The 18519-nt window shown below is 37.4% G+C and overlaps 1 protein-coding gene across 2 annotated transcripts in view; it reads right to left on the bottom strand.

Moving 5' to 3' along the window:
* Window positions 1-18519, bottom strand: part of PXDN (peroxidasin) — a 94713-nt gene that overhangs the window by 64446 nt on the left and 11748 nt on the right. For both annotated transcript variants that reach the window (XM_071548412.1, XM_071548413.1), the window contains exons 2-3: window positions 2022-2093; window positions 248-319 (exon numbers count right to left, since the gene is read on the bottom strand). In XM_071548412.1, coding sequence (XP_071404513.1) covers window positions 248-319; window positions 2022-2093 — 144 coding nt within the window. The remainder of the gene's footprint in view (window positions 1-247; window positions 320-2021; window positions 2094-18519) is intronic.

Here is an 18519-nt window from a genome sequence, read left to right as displayed (position 1 = left end):
TTTAACAGTGGTTTCCTAAGTGTTTCAACATATCTCTTTTAAAATTATCTTTTAAGTTGCATATGGTAAACAGCAACAACTTATTGAAACAGTTGTCCCCACCCCATAAATTAATTTCACAGATATTTTCAGTGTTATTACTCAATTTAGTGAGTCAGATAAAAATCACGATCTCAGATCAAAAAACTTTCCCACTGAAGAAGCTCAGTTACATATTGATGCAGAAAGTAACATTTATTTAACTTACAGATATTTCAGATTTTCAAGGTCTTCAAATGCCCCACTAGGTATTCTTTTGATTTGATTGTTGTTTAGAAGCCTACAAAAAGAAATAAACAGACATTTATTTTACCCTACAGAAACACCATGGAAAAAAAGTGTAAATGCAGGTGAAATGTAGTATTAAATGGAAAATGTGCCCCACTCCCCGCAACAGTAACTATTAGAGATAATAGGGTTATTTGCTTAGAGCTGCTCAGCCATAATCTTGCAGGTAAAAACTGAAAAAATTAGAGAGAACTTAGAAAAAAGTAAAACCAAACAAATTCCATAACAACATAAAAATATTAAAAAACAAAAATCAACAAAACCACCCCAACAAGCAAAAAGAAAAAAACAACAAAACTAACAAAAGAAAACAAATCGTTCATAACTGAAATAATGTGCCTTCCTGTGGGTATCTGAGATGTAGATGAAGGAGGAAAAAATTTGGTCTCTACATCAGCTTGAAATGGATAAAAATTACATTGACTAAGATTTATCATTATCAGGCACATTAAAGTGACTTTTCATAGATGTTTCTTATCAATATCTTGTGTACTTGGCCCTTTACATCATACAGGAATACAACTGCCTTTATGCACAGATTTTCATTCATCCCTCATGCAGTGGTTTTATAAAGAGAAGGGAATTCAAACAATGTATTCTCTATTTGGGACTTGTGGATCTCAGATCAGTGACTTGGACAGTTAAAACTTGAGGCTGGATATCTGACAGAAAAAAGGTTGTTGGGCAGATGAAAATTGTAGCCAGAGAAAAGAAGAGTGAGAACACATGGACAACTCTGCAGACACCAACGTCAGTGCAGAAGGAGGGTCAGGAGGTGCTCCAGGCACCGGAGCTGAGGTTCCCCTGCATCCCGTGGTGCAGACTGTGGTGGAACAGCTGCACCCCTGCAGCCCATGGAGGACCACAGGAGTGAAGAGACTGTGGAAGAGACCCACACTGGGACAGGTGGATGGCCATTGCTGGAGCAGGGTCTTGACAGGGACCTGCAGCCCATGGAGAGAGGAGCCCACACTGGAGCAGGTTTTCCTGGCAGGACTTGTGGCCCTGTGGGAGACCTATAGTGGAGGAGCCTGTGCCTGAAGAAGAGTACCTTGTGGAAAAGCAATGTACATTGCAGCAGTTTGTGAGGAACTGTTGCCCATGGGAAGGACTCATGCTGGAGAAGTTCAGGAAGGACTGTGTCCCATAGGAGGGACCCTACAGAGAGCAGGAGAAGGACTCCTCTCCCTGAACAGCATCAGAAGACAATCTGTGATGAACTGAGTGTAATCCCCATTTCCCATCATCCTGCACTGCTGGCGGGGGAGGAGGGAGAACTTGAGAAGGAGGGGAGGGACGGTCTTTTTTAAGATTTATTTAACTTCTCATTATCCTGCTCTGATCCTGTTAGTAATAAATTTAGTTAATATCCCCGTTTTGAGTCTGCTTTTGCCTGAGACAGGAATCAGTGAGGGATCTCTCCTAGTCCTTACCTCAACCCATGAGCCCTTCATTATATTCTCTCTCTGTCCTGTTGCAGAGGGGAGTGATAGAGAGGTTTTGGTGGGTACATGGCAGCCAGCCAGGGTCAACCCACCACATGGTCCTATGCCCCACTCTCTCACCTGTGTAAATACTAGAGCTCAAATTTATGAGACTACTTACCTGTGATAAGTGAGAAAATATGACACATTAGTATATTAATCATATTAAATCAAAAGGGGAAAGGGTCTTAGGGTTGAAAAAGAACTTACAGTGTGTTCAGGTTTTTAAGTCGTCTAAACTCTCCAGGCTGGATTTCTTTAATCCTATTAAATCTTAGGTCTCTGTAGGGGGGGAAAAAATGAAGAATCATTTTATTAAAAAGAACTATGTACTTATTCATAGGAAAAACTGAACTAAGCACCAGTCTTTTGCCATGGTAGTAACCCCCTCTATCAATAAACCACAGCTTTTGACCAAAGCAAAACAAATCCAAACGATGTTTGACAAGTTTAAGCAGAGGATTGACCAAATCCACCTTCAGCAGTCAATGCTGAAAGTTGTGTCAAAGTTAAACCTGTGGTCATAAAGTATGTTCTCCTCCACAGTGAAACAACTTGTTGAATTGTATTTCACTAAACTGAATTGTCTCCATACTTTAAAAGCTGTTTGCATTCTTTAGTTTTGAATAAGGAGGCTTTAGTGCCTTATGTTGTCCTGCTTCTAAAACCTGTAAATCCAGCTGCCTGAAACTAGCTATTTCTTTATTAAGTTTTACTTTCTGTTAGTTTTTCAAATGTTTTTCCATCTTCAATTTCCCATTAGACCAACAACTTAATGACAGCTTCTCTAAGAAGGAAACTGATTTCTCAATAAGGTGCTGCAGCATGAGCAGGGACAGGGAGCGAGGTGGCAGCAGTGCAGGGATGTGGGGAAGCACCACAGCTGTGCAGTCTCACTCCTGTCTTTTGCTGAGAGCAGACAGCAGCACTTTTCACCTCTGCCCACCTCCTGTTCTCCCATGACTCCAAGTCTGGCTGTTGTACTACCAGCAGCTCAGAAACTGATTTAACCAACATGTCAGGACCAGCAACAAACCCATGCAAAAATCCCAGAAGACAATTTTCTGCTTATTAAGCAAAATGAACAGGTTTTCTGGGTAAGCACCCACATGAGAGAGGGACTACAGGACCATGGGAAAGGAAACAGGGCAACAGGTCTGTTCTTTTCCCTACAGCAGGTCAAAGACACCAGGACCTTATAGTCTCTGGTAAGCAAATAGAAGGAAAGCAAATGGAAAGTAAGTAAAAATTTGAAAGACTGCAATCACATTGTCCTTCCCAGAACATAATTTTATCAACTGCTTTCAAAAAGTAAGATAATAAACACATCATAACTCCAATCTTTGCACCAAACCAGGTCTCAATTAAAAGTTAAATATGAGCTGCATTTTAACAGATAATATGCTAACAAGAAGTCTGTCTGAAATTTGGTAGTTAGTCAAAGGAAATACAGAAAAGCAGACAAAATGTCAGCTACATACTAATCCCACGTAATCACACTGGCTGAGGTTGTATATAATGGGAGGGATAGCTGCCTGTAGACTTTTGCAAAGAGCAAACTTAAGCATCATTCCTCATGAATCCATCCATCAGGGTTTATTCAGCTCTGGAATAATAGCCTGAGAAGAACTATTTCTACATAAATGGTTTAGGATGTGGCCTACTGTTCATTGTAAGGAAAGGATTATACATGTGGTTCTGTTTACATTACACTCCATCAAAATAACTAGAATAAGGGATGCCAACTGCTATCCCTTATTTGCCTGTATGCATGCCAAATAGCCCCCTTACTCAATACTCAGTTGACCTGAGATTTCCAGATTTAGAAACACAAATTTTTCTATCTCAAATTTATTCTCCACAAAAGCACCTTCTTTAGTTACTGCTAAGTGCTATGTTTGGTTCATCACTCACTCAAGAAATATGTCTCACACATGAAACAGACATGTCCCTGATGAGAAAGAGATGCTGTCTGAGTCAGTCTCAGGTGCCAAGGTATTCTAAACAAGCATGGAATGTCATATCCTGCCCTGAAAGAAGATACAGCAGATCTCTCTGTAAGAATCATTGGACATGACATTCTACTTTATTGAAAGCTTTTTCTAAATTATCTGATGGTCTATTGTGTTCAAAGGCAGCATTTTAGTTTTCATTAGAATAGTCAAAAGTGCAAAAATTCAACATGCAAGAATGGAGTACTGCAGACTGAGTATTTTCAAAAACCTCCCACTACTGTTACAACTAGCTCCTAAACAACACAGGACTTCTCAAATTGATTTTTTTTCAAGTTCCCCAATTAAAAATAATGTGAATGCAAAGTCTGAATGCAAAATGTCTTTTTAGATATAAAATGATACACATTCATGCATATGAAAAGCAAGCCTATTCCCTACAGTGAAATAAAAGCGATAAATAAGAACGTAACTGTCACGAATGCAATGAAGGAGCCAGTCCTCTGGGTCAGCATCAAAATAAACACTCTTTTGATGTGTCCAATTGTAAGACCCCAGGCTCACACTCCAAGCTCATCCAAGGGGTTTAACTTTAAAAATACACAAGACTCCAAGAGTCCACTCTCCAGATCTATTAAAAAGGCCTTAAGTTCTTTTAATACCTCGAGAAAGTGCACAGGAAAAGATGCTACACATGTTTCTCAGGAAGCCAAATAACACTCTTTTACTGGCAAACTTAAGAAAATAAGAGAACTTGGAAAAGGTTTAAAGGCCAACATTCGAACAAAATAAAGCATCATAAAAAGCACTGACTTAGCACACCCTAACCCATACAGCTAAGCTAAATCCAAGCCATCCAGCTTTTTTGTTGTTACCCAAATGTAAAGAAAGAAGACTGGGAGAAGAAGAAAAGAAAGAGAGAAAGAAAAAGAGAGAATAATAGCTATCACCCCAGATTCAACATAGCTCCACCTACAAAGAGTCCAGAAAATGGCAGGGTCGCAATTACGCAATGGCTGCGTGGTATTGGTTTTATCTCCTACGAACCTCTGTGGCCACTTCCAGGTGGGGCTCCTGGTGTGCCAGGCAATCTCGAGCTGGGTTAGGGGCTCCAGGTCTGTGATAGGAGGGAGTGCTCCCAGTGTGCCAGTGACTGACAGCTGATCTGGGACTGGCCAAGGAGGCTCCAGGGATCTGGGCCATGGAACAGGGCACTACTCCCTCCACCTTTGTGGAATTTGACCTGTTCCTTCCCCCAGCCCCCACAGTTGAGTTGGTCCAAGCCAATAATTAATACAATAATCCAGTGTCTCACACCAATCTACTCTACAGTAACTCACTAGGATAACTAGGGACTAGCAACAGCAATCAAAGTAATTTATATTATTTTACTATTGCTGCATATTGTGCTATTTGTTTCAATTCCTGGCACTTCTGTCTTTTTCATAGGAAATTGTTAAAACTAAAAATGCATCATGTTTGAAACTCTACCCATTTAGTCTCATTTTCCATAAAGGTATCAAAAAAAGGAGTTATAATAAAACACAGCATACAAATTTTCCCCAGATCACAGCACACTTGGTATCTGTAACTATAATTATAAAGATGAATTAAATTACTTGTTTAAAGATAGTATTACAATTAAGTTAAAATTGGAGAAAAAAACAATGTTAATCTTACTAAAATGTAAAATTATGATTCTGGTACCTTTTCTCAAAAAGGAGATTCTTCTTCAAAGGAAGTAAGATTTCTAAGTATTCATTCAAAGTATTTTCATTAATTTTCAGTATAAAATCCCCCAAAATAAAGAGTGAGGCAGCTCAGAAATCAAGAATGCACAATCTCTTTTGTTCTTTAAATGAATATAATTATACTTCATGAAGTATTTGTTGCACACAGAACGTAAAAATTGTTAGGACATAGCCACTGTGGATTTCTTAAGTAGAAATTCTGTCTGTCATAATTTTCTTATACAATAAGATAATAAGATAAGTGGATAAAGGAAATCGAGTTTACATTGCATACATTAGTTTAAAGAGTTTAATGCATGATATTCACATAAACAAACCAGAAAAATATAGTTTAGAGGAAATCTCTGTAAACTAAGTGTTTAACTTATAGGGGGAAAGATAGGCAAAGACTAGTTATTGAAGTGAAAGGTTGCATCAAATAGAATTGGGCAGAAATCTGTCTTAAGTTTATTAAATCTTTTAAGACAAGGTTGGTAGAAGAAAAAATAAGCTTATTAATTTAGTATGTCTGCAGATATCCTCAATGTTTGAGATTAGAAACAAGCTTGAAGTTATAAATCCTTGAGAAGTGTGAATAATTAACAGTACAGCAATAAGACAGGGAAGACAGAGCCACCAATTCTTTCAAAGCCAATAAACTTTCATGAGAAGACCTGGGGGGAAAAAAAAAAAAGGCAAAAATCCTCAGAAAACCTCAGTCACCATTGCCATACCACAGAATAAACCCCAACACATTCCTTACTAAGTAGGAATACCATTTCTCAGGCTTGGAATGCTATTCTTCCATGGGACAGACACATATCTACTCATGATAACAGTATGCGTTTCAGGGAACAGAGCTCAGAGCAAAAGCCCAACAGACACTGGAAACATCTCCTTAGAGAGTGAATGGCAAGAATGAGGACTGTGTTAGACTGAAAAATGAGTACAGGTAGCTCAAGAAGGCCATTATGGTACAGATCTTCAAAGGCACTTTGTGTTGCTGAAATCATGTGCGGTCAATCAGTATAATGAGGTTTCTTGCCTCTTTTTTTCCGACTAGTTCCTGCCCAACCATAGTGCCACAGGACTCCCTCATAAAAGCCTGTTCCCTGCCCATTCATTTCTCTTTCACCCTTTTCGTTGTTCCCCATTTCATTCTTACAAACTGACTGTATCCTGGCTGTATCTGTGCTTTGGAACTCAGCGAGCCTGACTCCCACTGACCAGTTAGAGTGCACAAGAGGTTAAAACAGCAGACTGAGGGAGTCCACCCCAGTTGCTGACTGTCATTTTTTCCCCTTCCTAAGCTCTAAACAGTAAATGAAATAAGCAATTAAAGGAATTAAACCTGTGATGATAACATGGGGCTTTAGGGTATGTAACAACTTTTTCAGAACAACCCAAAGCTAAATGTCATGTATCTAGTTTCTCAAAAATCTAATACACCTAACTCCTCATTCAGATTGTCTCCTTTATTATGTGTTTCAAAGTGAAAATATTTACACCTTAGAGTTACAGCTAGATAACATATTTCAAGTTGAAAAATACACTTCAGCCATACAGACTCCCACAGAAGCTAAGCCCATCACTTTGTAGTACTATGTCTTCCCTGAATAACACAAATATAACATGCCCATGATAACTAGTAAACTGAACATTCTCAGGATTATTTTTCTGGCTTCACAGCAGCTCCTCTGTGCTAATCCATGGAGCATGACCAGGAAATGTTCGGCAGAGCACGAGGCTGAGTGGGCCAAGAACGTGCCAGGGAGCATGCGGTCAATTCAGCAACTGGATGCCCCTGAGATTCACATTCCGGCGCCTGGGAATGGCCGGGGTCCCACCGCACTGCGAACAGCCATGGGCCAGGACACGTGCCAAGCAAACACAGCAAACAGGGTGTGCACACACAGCTGCTCTGCAGCCTTCCTATACGCCACTCTGTGAACACGACCGTATGAAAACCTGTAAGATGTTGATGTTTGGCATATAAATAAATACAATATTTGTATATTTTCTGTCACAAGGCAAATGAGAAATGTGCTGCAGACACTTTTGGTATTTGTATTTGAACTAACTGCATCCATTTGCCTCCTCTCCTTAGAATGTCCATTCTTAACTATTTTCAATTTAGCATCAAAAATTTACTTTTAACAATTATTATACAAAATAAGACAGTGAAAACTTCTAAATTTATAGATATTAAAAAGTCTTTATGCAGATATTACTGTCCCATAAGATCCAATGTTCCCATGGCTGCTCCTGGAACTCCAGGACACCCTGTTTATAGCTTGCATTTTAAAATGCATGGGGTAATGAAATATGTAGTTTCTCTGCTAATACGTCCTGATGGGGGAAGGCAACAGCTCAGTTGGTTAAAACTTGGCTGTAATAATGCCAAGGTCATGGGTTCAATCCCCTGTGAGGGCCCTTGACTTAAGAGTTGGACTCGATGATCCTTGTGGGTCCCTTCCAATTTAGAATAGTCCGTGAGTGTAAATATTAGGGCATATGAATGCATTGCAAGTTTACAAAATAGTACTTTATAAAAACTGCAGGCCATAATAAATATCCAGAATATGACAATCACACAAAGTACACACCAAAGAACACAACTTTCAAATACATTGACCTTAAACATCAAGCAACTTAGAAGAAAAGTCAATGAAACAGGTTTCATATCACTCTGTTTGAAATACAGAAAGCCCTTTGAGAGAGGGCATTGTTTTTTCTTGGATCAAAACATGCACTGAAATTAAAACTATAACTTTTTATTATAAAAAGCCTTGAAGTGAAGTTTTCCTTTATTCTTTTGTTTTCTAATTATTGCAAAACAACATACAGGGTAGAAAGGTAAGGCTTTTCATTTCATTGCTTTTATAAAATATTAGACTTCGTGTGCTTTTATAATCTTAATTCAGATTCCTTTTTGCATATATTTGACTAGGAAAGATTCTGTTGCTCCCTCAAACTCAGAAAAATCATAAACTGTCCTAAACCAAATGGATTTAAAGTGGAGCTACCAAGACAATATTGTGTGCCCTTGTCATGCACCTCAAGAGGCTGCCTTTACATCACATCCTGGATACTTAACACCCAAACTGGTCACACCCAGGCATCACCCCACTGATGATGACCTGTTTGATGCCAAGTAATGAGCACTCCTTAGTAAGCGGCGACTACAAAAGGTCTTGTCCTAAGCAGGGCAAATGGGAAAATTCCTTATGAAGAACTGCTGCAGCAGCAACAGGAAAAACACCAGCACTTCTTCTCTGCTTGCTCCACTCCAGACGTGTCCTCATCTCTCTCTCTGCAGACCGAGCACCCTGCCACTCAGAAGATGTCCCTGAGATCCTTTCATTGCCAAAGAGAGTATATAAAAAAGAGCTTTCATTTTTTCAACTTCAATTTGTGTCAGGAAAAAAATCATCATGACACAAACCCAATATATTAAGATCTCGAATAAAAAAAAAAAAGTAAAAACAGAACACAGCTTATTAAACTACTGCTTATTCCATAGTCATGTCTCTCTCAATATAAACCTATAATTAGCCAATTGTAACATGGATGTAGAAACACTAAAAACATTTCTCTTGGGAGACAGTGCACAAAGCTACTGGCAGGGCATTCACAAAAAACTCTCTCTACATGTCACACTCACATCTGACAGAAATACTGCAGACAGAGAGATTTAAAATCTAGTACCACAACTACAATTAGTCCTGACATTTTAAAGGCTATACAAGTTTTTGGGTTTTTTTTATTTGGTCTTCTGTGAATTAATTCTATTGCACTTAAATCCAATTGCAAAAGCTTTCAGAACATTAAATAAAGTATTTGATAAGAGCAAAGACAACTGAAGCACTCAGAATTTTGGTTATCCATTTCCATCTTCCTGGCTACAGGATGGAAATGAAAGCAAAAATATAGTTCATTTAGGGCTCATTTGCTAGGGTGTAACAATAATATTTACAAAATGTAATGTGAGGTAAGAGTTTCCAACTTTAGCAGCCAGAATCATCAACACACCTCCAAAATCTTAGATAAAGTAAGAGAGAGAACTTGGTTTGTTTTGGACACTTTTTTTCTTTTATTGAGAGGAGAACTCTATATGTAAAAGGAAAATTTTAGGCACAATTTCTATTTTCATTTTCTGTTTATAGCCCTCCTGATATTGATAAAGATCAATGTAAAAATAGACTATAGATCCTATTTCCTTCTCACATGAAAGAGTAATTTTTTTGTAATACTTTCATTACTGTTTTCACTCTCAAGGCCCACAAGGACACACACAGCTAGTCTAGCCAAGCATTCATTACTTACACTAACTTCAAACAATCCGATGACATAAAACTGCCTTACTTAGTACTTTTTGGTTAGACTCACTATTCCATATCACCTGTACTTCCTAACTCAAGAAGATTCCTTTAATCATTCATTAATCTTCTAGCATCTGCCATAAGCTGTTCTTGTCCAAAAATGAAAATATTCTCTTACTCTGCTTAATAGATGCAAACAACAGAGCCTAAACACCAAGTTACACTTACAATTGTTAAACTGTACAATTGTAATTGTTGTCCCCAGAGCAAATATATTTGCTCTGGGGACTATTTACCACAATATTGCTGTCAGGTATCATAAATTAAAAATCACATTGCACATTCATACTAAGAAATACTTCGGGAAAAGGAGAGTAAGTGAAACAAAAGTAACTTTTTTAAACCCCTAGGACTTCCAAGGGTCTTCAAAACAACTATCTGTCAATATAGAATAAAGTCAAGGCATGAGATTTACCATTGGTAAACTAGAACAATGCATTTAGACTCAAGTTTAGATCTGCATTCGTATTAGCCTATTATATTGAAAACATCTAATTTATATTTTAAATTGAAAATATTTATGTATCTGTAAGCTTTGGATAAGAAAAAGGCAAAGTGGATGAAATCGGCTTAGTCATGTAATCCTCTGATGTTTTAAACATGATGTTAATCCACTAATGACTTCACTTGTGAAACTTGATTTAAAAGCAAAATGCTAAAGAATTTAACAATTAAATCAAACCACAATTTTTATTAGCAGTGAAGGTAAGTATCTCATTGCCTTGTTTCAAGGGCTAACCAGTACTTCAGCATTGACTTAGGGCATGAGCAAACTTAAATTCAGAGATATTTTGTCAGCTAAGCAAAATCACCACTGCAGCAAAATGGAAATATCTGATAGGACAATGCTGTCTTGAGTATCTAAAAAACTGACAGGTTCTCAAATGTCCAATCCCTGCCTCAAAAGTAGGCACTTTTAAAAGGTTCAGTGAAAACTATTTAAAGAAAGCTAAACCTCTTTTGTACATGTGACTGGAAAGCATACGGTAATATAATATTCATTAATTTGACAAATTAAAAGTAGGTAGTGGCAAACATAACAAACAACTTTGAAATTATGGATTTCTCAATGTCAAAACTTTGTGATATTGAGAGATCTAAACAGTTTGAAAAATATGTTTACGTGAAAGACAATGCACTCTATTTACCATATTCATCTGTAAGGCTAATTATGGAATGCTCAGTGGCAACAAGAAGTGACAAAATGGAAAAATAGCTATTCCTTCAGCTGTGTGATACATGCTGAATCTGAGGAGCAGGGGGAAGTGCAAACTAGCTAAATCCATTTTCCTTTAAAAAGGAAGAATGGAGCAACTAAATACATAAATATTTAAGTTAAATAATGGCCATCATTTGTCTCTTCAGATAAATTCAAAAGAACAAAATAAGACTCACCTTTTTTTCTAACCATTGAAGATTATTTACTACCCAGCAGAAATAATCTATACCACAAACACCAAACTGCTATGTTTCTCAACATGGAACAAAAGATGTGCAAATGCCAGCAAGACTACATTGCTTATGTCTACTTTACTCTTATTCTTTTTTTATTCAAGGTCATCCCAGCAGGAAATGAAAAACAGACATCAGCATAGTAAAAACATTCAAACAGAGCAGAGCATGAAAATTGCACAAAAGAGGTTATATAATCAAGTCAGTGGAGTAACTGGACGATGTCAATGGCACTTTAATGCTGCTTTAACTACTGCCCTGTAAAAAAATGTGTCACTGTTGAACAAACAAAGACAGAGCCACCACTTCAAAATGACAACCAAACCCCATTTGCAGCTATAGCACTACTTATAGTAATCCTCACTGCTAGCAGTGAAACGTGTTAGAATACCAAAGTAACCAAGATTTTTTTTTTTTGCCAGGTTTTAAGATTTAACCCTAATGTTTCCTGTACAAACAAAATGATATCATTCTCCCTTTTCTTAGCAATTCATTTTCTGGATTAATTTTTTCTCCAGTCTAATTACTAGATACAATATGTGATTTTCTCGAATTTACATTGAGATTATTTTTATTATCTCTACATCATCAAGGAGTACATAAAATAAAGCCACTACATTTTTAGATGAGAAACTAAAACATTATTCTTACATGGTAAGGATGTTTCATAGTCAATAATACTTAGTACACTGCAATTTCAGTAACAAAAGGAAATGGTAAAAAATATTGAAATCTGTAGAACAGGATCAGAATGTTCTGTAGTACTCAGCTTGATCACAAACCCATGAAAATGGTTATGATGAGAAAATTAAGAAAATATAAAGTCTGGAGAATCTATCAATTTTCTAATTAAAATAATACCTGATTTGCACAAATATGTAAGATTTGTTGAAAGGAACTTTTTGTTCACCAGACTTAAAAGCTGTATTTTATCGGTACAGCTTTGGTGAATGGAGAGCTTATGATATATTGTCGTCCAAGATCTAATTATTTGTTTCAATTAACAATTATTTTGTCATTAGAGTTGAAAGGAAAACATTTAAATGTGAACTCAATTAAATGCAATACAGTATTGCCTTACTAAGTCAGTAGATCCCTCTGCTGTTGCCAATTTTTCCAGCCAGGTATGCAGTGCCATTAATAGGACTCAAGTGGGATTTCCTTGTTTCAAGTTTTAGGCCTGTAGGGCTACTCGTCAAGAATTATACATGGAAATTTTACCCTGGCATGATCATGGCTCTGTCCCATCCACCTTCAGTCTTCCAAAAAGCCATGAAAATCCATAATCTTCCAGAATCCATACAGAAATACTGTATTTTGAAATTAGAAATTATATTTTATAATCTTTTCTAATTCCCATGCTATTTAAAAAAAAACAAACCATCAAACAACAAAACAAAACCCAAAACACACAACCAAACCTCCTCCTTTTAACAGCATAAACAGAATTCAAAGAAATACAATTCTGTTTGTGCAGTCTGAGAAAACAAGAAAAGGCAAAATCTTTATTCCTCTCAGGGGGGTCTATTGCTAAAACCAAACAATTATAAAGTTGTTGACAGCACAGCCATATATTTCGTTACCGATTATTTTTCACAGAAATATCCTTGGGAAAGAGCTGTTTTCTGTTCTGTGTTTGTGCAATGCCCAATAAAATAGAGCACAACAGCTGAGCCCAAGTGCTGTCCTAACACAAATACGTGATGGTCAAAGTCTTGGGTCAAGCAAAGCCTGAACTAATGGTTGGCACAGTCTGTATTGTAGAGGTATAAAATACACAATATTAAATATTTTTAGAGGATTAGTGACAACTGGAAGTCCAACCTTTTATGGGTTTCCTTCTTAATATTTACTTTTTCAACTGCATTTTTACACAAAAAAAATTAGTTTCTCCTCCATAGAAGGCTAAAGAAGACACCAAAAAGGGAAGCTGATGAGTTTATGGCATACCATCAACCACTGAAACAAATGCACTAACAGTTTTGTTTGGGTTTGAAGTTAACAGACCTGTGAATTACTACTGTGAAAAATCCCACAGAACTTCTGCTTTTATGCTACAGTCAAAATCTAGTCTTTTTTTCCTCACATCTATCACTCTGTAAAATAAATATTGTTTCTGCATTTCTCTGTCTCACAGGGATGCTTAAGTCTAAACTCCATATCCATGAAATGCTGCTATTCTCAGAGGAAAGAACTGAAAGCCAGAAAGAAACTTTATCATCCCTGACCTCTCACACAAGTCAAGTGACACAACAATAGAGAAATTCCTGTCTTAAGGCAATTATTGCTGTCAGAGCTGGACTATCCCTTTGAGAAAAATATAAAACTGTGATTCAAAAGACCATTAAACAAGCAAAACTTAATGGCTTGCTAGTCATTCTAGTAGTTAACTATATTCACTGTTTAAAAACAGATAGTCTCACACTGCTTCCAGCTTGAGCATGGTTGTCTTCAGTTCTGCTCATTAGAAATAAACAGCTTTAAGTGAGGAATAGCACTGACCATTTTTATTAAAACAAGTCCAGACACTAAAGTTCATACATTTTTGTTTTGCAGCAGTAGCTCTTAAAAGATGTAAAAATCAATCAATCAATCATAAAATTTCAAACATGGGTGTGCAGGAAAGTATACTCAGAACTCTGGTATTACTCTGATTTGGTTCTATAGCAATTAGTACTTTCTTTAGTGTCAGGGAAATGGATGCAGGAGCAATGCAAGGAAATGAGTGTGCAATATTCACAATAGAAAATACACACTGATACAGAAGAATCACCTGTGCTTTAGCCTTAAGCTTCCTTCCAGCTCTGACATAGCCTCTCTCACACAGGGGTACCCAGCTGGGTACCCTCTATGCTGGGCAAGTGTCAGTGGAGAGCTGAGGGCAATCAGCTCTCATCAACAGAAGATCCTACAGCTGAAAACAGGGATGAGAGGGAGGGCTGGGAAAGAGTAACAAACTGTGCAGTAAACTGATATCCTAGTATATAACTGTGGTTTCCCCGTCAGAGCAGTTTTAGGGACTTTTCTTTCCTCAGGGCAGGCAGCCTCACTGACGCAGTGCATGTGAGCTTGCAGTATATTTACTACATGAAGCAACAGCACCCAGCAACTACAATGTTAATGACCTTACTAAAGAATGCCTGTTTTGTCTCCTTCTATTCAAAAATAAGTCTTGCAATACAGGATCAACATCAAGCCAAAGGATGTGGAAAATTGAAAGAATTACTGCATCCAAAAATAACATCTAAATTTGACTCAAAAGCCTTTATTCACTGTAAATCTATGCATCACTCTTCCCCCCACGCTAGGCAGATTTTGCTGGAATGTATTTCCAACCGTTATGTAATTCTCAGTTATTTCCAATACAGTGATAGCCATATTAGATTCAAATAGATTAGAGGTGTGTTAGAATTTATCTGGATAGCTGTTCTTCTAGAATGCTCAGGACGTTTTGTGGTTAATAGGGGAAGCACTATTGGCTTGCACAAAGACTAACAACAAAAGTTCAGGTACTCAATCACTTGGCTGCAGACTGGCTTTCTGGTTTCAGACAAAGACACAGCTCTTCCTTCCACTTCACAGGAAAATCCCAGGTCATCCCACTGAAAAAAAACTGCAGCTCTTGGAATTGTATTTTCTGCTTCCTGAGGTTAATGGCAGGCTGCAAGAGCAGATAAATTAACTAATTTCTTACTCTGCCTCCAGCTCCTCCTGCTCCTGGAGCTCAGCAGAGCAGGGAGGGACAGGGCTGTTGGAGCCCTCCGACATTTCTCTCCTCATTCCTAAGGAGCGCAGACAGCCTCAGGGCACACCACTGGGCGTTCCTGTCTCTTGGGAGAAGTTGTTTTCTCCCCATGAAGAGCAATGGAAGTGGCTACTAGGAAACATTCCACCTTAAAGCACCCATCTGAATGACATTCAGGGAAGGGAATCTCTGGGAATAGAGATTAATTCCTTCTCTTTTCCTAGGATGTAAATATCAAATATCAAAATTATCAACAAAAATTAATTTTGGAGCTACTACTCATTAGGGAACAAGTTACCTTACAGAATGCACAAGCTACCTTACAGAATGCATCAAGAGAATAATAAAAGAATAATAATAAACACACTTTATATTTTTTTATTATATTCTGTAACTTGAGCCAATCAACACCCATCTCCTTTTACCTCACATTGCAGAAGTAGAACTGACCTAAGGAATATGCCTACATCTTCTCTCCCTGCCTGTTTCTTTTCTTCATGCTCTACCCTAAATTAAATTGATTGATCAGTTTAAAAAAAGGCTTGCAAAACTAGATTACTGCAAATTATGGATGTGTCTGAAATTTCTAAGTTAAGTGTTACTAGTCTTGTGTTTGTTAGTTATTTTAAATTCCTGGACTCAGGGGAACACATATATTTTGCTCTAAGTCAGACAGTCTTCCTAGCTGTTCTAATATTGGCAGCATTAAGTCAACAATGACTTAGAAAGCACACATTTTACTTATTACTTATCTCTGTAATTATTTCATCATATTGACAAAATACTAAAGATACCAGAAAAAAGTATGAAACACTTGTAGACGGAAAAATGTTTCCACACACTTACATATGGTTCTTAAGGCAAAAAAGTTCATTTTTTGAATAAAAGCAAAAACAATTCTGTATTACTTCAGTCTTCACAGTTTAATGCCATTTTTAAAGTTATAATTCAATCTGATTTTTTCACTTTGATCAAATTTCAACTTACATCCTTGCTTTCATCACCCCATTCAAACTAGCTATCACCCAGGCCATATACAAACCATTTGGGCCACGTGGAGAGCAACTTCATATGCTGCCCAGTAACAGCTCATAGCTCATGGGGACTCCCAAGGGGTCTGTCCTAGTGCTCAAACAGACAAAACAATGCTTTCAACCAGGTGCATATGCAAAAAAAGGGGAAAAGTTCAAACACTTGATTACTCTCATCAAAGTAGAATGAAAATAGTAAAATTATCTCTAAAAAATTAAATACAAACCTGCTATCAGATGGTCTAAAGTATCCACAAAATAAGACAACAAAGACAACTCAACAGAGGGGGCATTAGTTAAAAATGAATTTGTGCAAACTAAAACTGCAAACATTTTTCCAGCTTGCTCTGGTGGGCAGGTGGAGAAGCAAGCCAGGGAAGCACAGAGCAGGGGTTGGCGGCACTCACATTCCTGGTAAGGAATGAAAGCAGAAGGGACCTTCTTCTGGAAGGAGGTCTCAGCAGAGTCACTTTCAGTCCTCTGTGTGCCCACACCTGCCCCTTCAAGCTGTGTCACAGACTCAGCTTATTTTGATGGTCTCCTCTGAGGGCAGGTCTCGGTTGGCCCCAGGAGCAGGTTAGCAGGTTCCCTCAGGAGGCAGTTCCTCTCCTTCTGCCACCTGCCAGACCACCCTCTGTCACCAGAACTAACTCGAGTGGCCACAGACATCATTGGCTATGAAGTCAGGGAAATGGTTCAGAGTGAAACCAAATGTTTTTCCCTTGTTTATTTTTGAGCTAACTCTGAGAACTCATTGAGAAGAGCAAGGGCAGGAAGGAGCAACTACTGTTGGCACCCAGCAGCCAAAAGAGAGCCAAGTGCCACTCACAGGGTGTTTCTGAGTTGTTTAAGTGCAAAGGGATACAAACTCTGTTTTGTAAATTAAGAAAGAAAATTGAAACCAAACAAGTAGGTATATACGCCCATTAATATACTAACTAGACAAGCTACTTAAATACATTAGACTTACTATTTTCTTTTAATATACAGTTTAAAAAGTCAAATAAATTTAAAAAATTGAGTATTATCTTCAGCCACATTTTTTTAAAAATCTTAGTTTTACTAAGTAGATATATCTACTAACTACTTTTCAGCTTTGAATAAAAGATTCTTAGAATGTTTCTACTACTCAAAAATACATACCTACATGTTTTGGAAATGTATAAATTAGTAGTATTTCATTTGACTAAGAGCACTGCCATATATATGGCTCAAAATCCAGTGGAAAAGTCCTTTCCCACAAATACTAATCACCAAATTTTAAGTTCAACTGAAAAAGAATCCTCTGGACCTACAGCTGAACTATCATTGCTGTAAGACTGGTCAGACGTACAAATATACCCCCTGATCCAAAGACAGAAAAATGTCAATTTATGGCTGAGATTTCCATAAATACTTTAAGAAGAATTTAAGAGGCTGAAGAGTGAGACACAACTCCAGCACTTAGCCCCTTAAGTGCAAAAATTTCTATTGGCAAAGTTTCCTCAAGTATCACATGTTGTGCTACTACAGTAGTGTGGTGGCTGAAATCTCTCCTGAGAGATAATACACTTGCTCTTGCCCTGGAGGGACAAGTCCTTCCCATGTCCAAACCATATGGCTAAAGATGAGGCTGAGCTGAATGGACATTGTATTTCCCATCCAGTGAAACTTTATCACTACAAAGTAAAGCAACAGATTTACTGAATGAAAGAGGCACCAAGCAAGAAAACAAAAACAAACAAACAAAAAAAATTAACAAAGGTATTCAACAAGCTTTCCAAATCCTGATGCTATCACAAATTTCTTATATGTGGGTCCAGATCTTAAAACCAATATGTTTTATGGGCAACTATCACCATGTCCAATTATCTCCAATGTTCAAAGTTAAAAAATAAAATATAGTGCTTCCACTCTAATCATGTTTCTTTTAAAAACAGGTTCTGGTTTTCACAGTCCAGACTGACTCCTGAAAAAATGAAATATCCTTTCAGAGAAATAAGGATATTTTCAGAGGGAAGCCAGCCTGCAAAAGCCAGTAAATAAATAAAAGATATTTTAAAAACAAACCAATCAAACAAATAGGATACAAATTCTGTCATAGACAATGTCTGACATGCAAGACAAGTACTTGCACTATTACAAAACAATTCCTTGTGGATATCCACAGGGAAAAAAAAGTAAATGAAAGGTAATGAAAAACTCTCACCTAAAGAATCTGGGTTGCACAGATATTTATTGTGTCCTTTGTATTGTGGGAATTCAAAATTTTACCAATATTGAAGGGACAAAACTAGTTTGAATTCAACTTGATATTGTTGAATGGTGATTGCTAAACCACAACCAGTTCTTATTTCTTTCTTTGATGAATAAGGGATCATAAACACCTGCCACAAAGCTGTAAAACTGGCCTACATAATACACCTGAGTGTGGGGG

This window comes from Pithys albifrons, chromosome 2 (genome assembly GCF_047495875.1).
Source record: "Pithys albifrons albifrons isolate INPA30051 chromosome 2, PitAlb_v1, whole genome shotgun sequence".
NCBI classification, from domain to species: Eukaryota; Metazoa; Chordata; class Aves; order Passeriformes; family Thamnophilidae; genus Pithys; species Pithys albifrons.
Note: the sequence above shows the minus strand (reverse complement) of the source record. Positions and strands in the feature narration are given on the sequence as shown.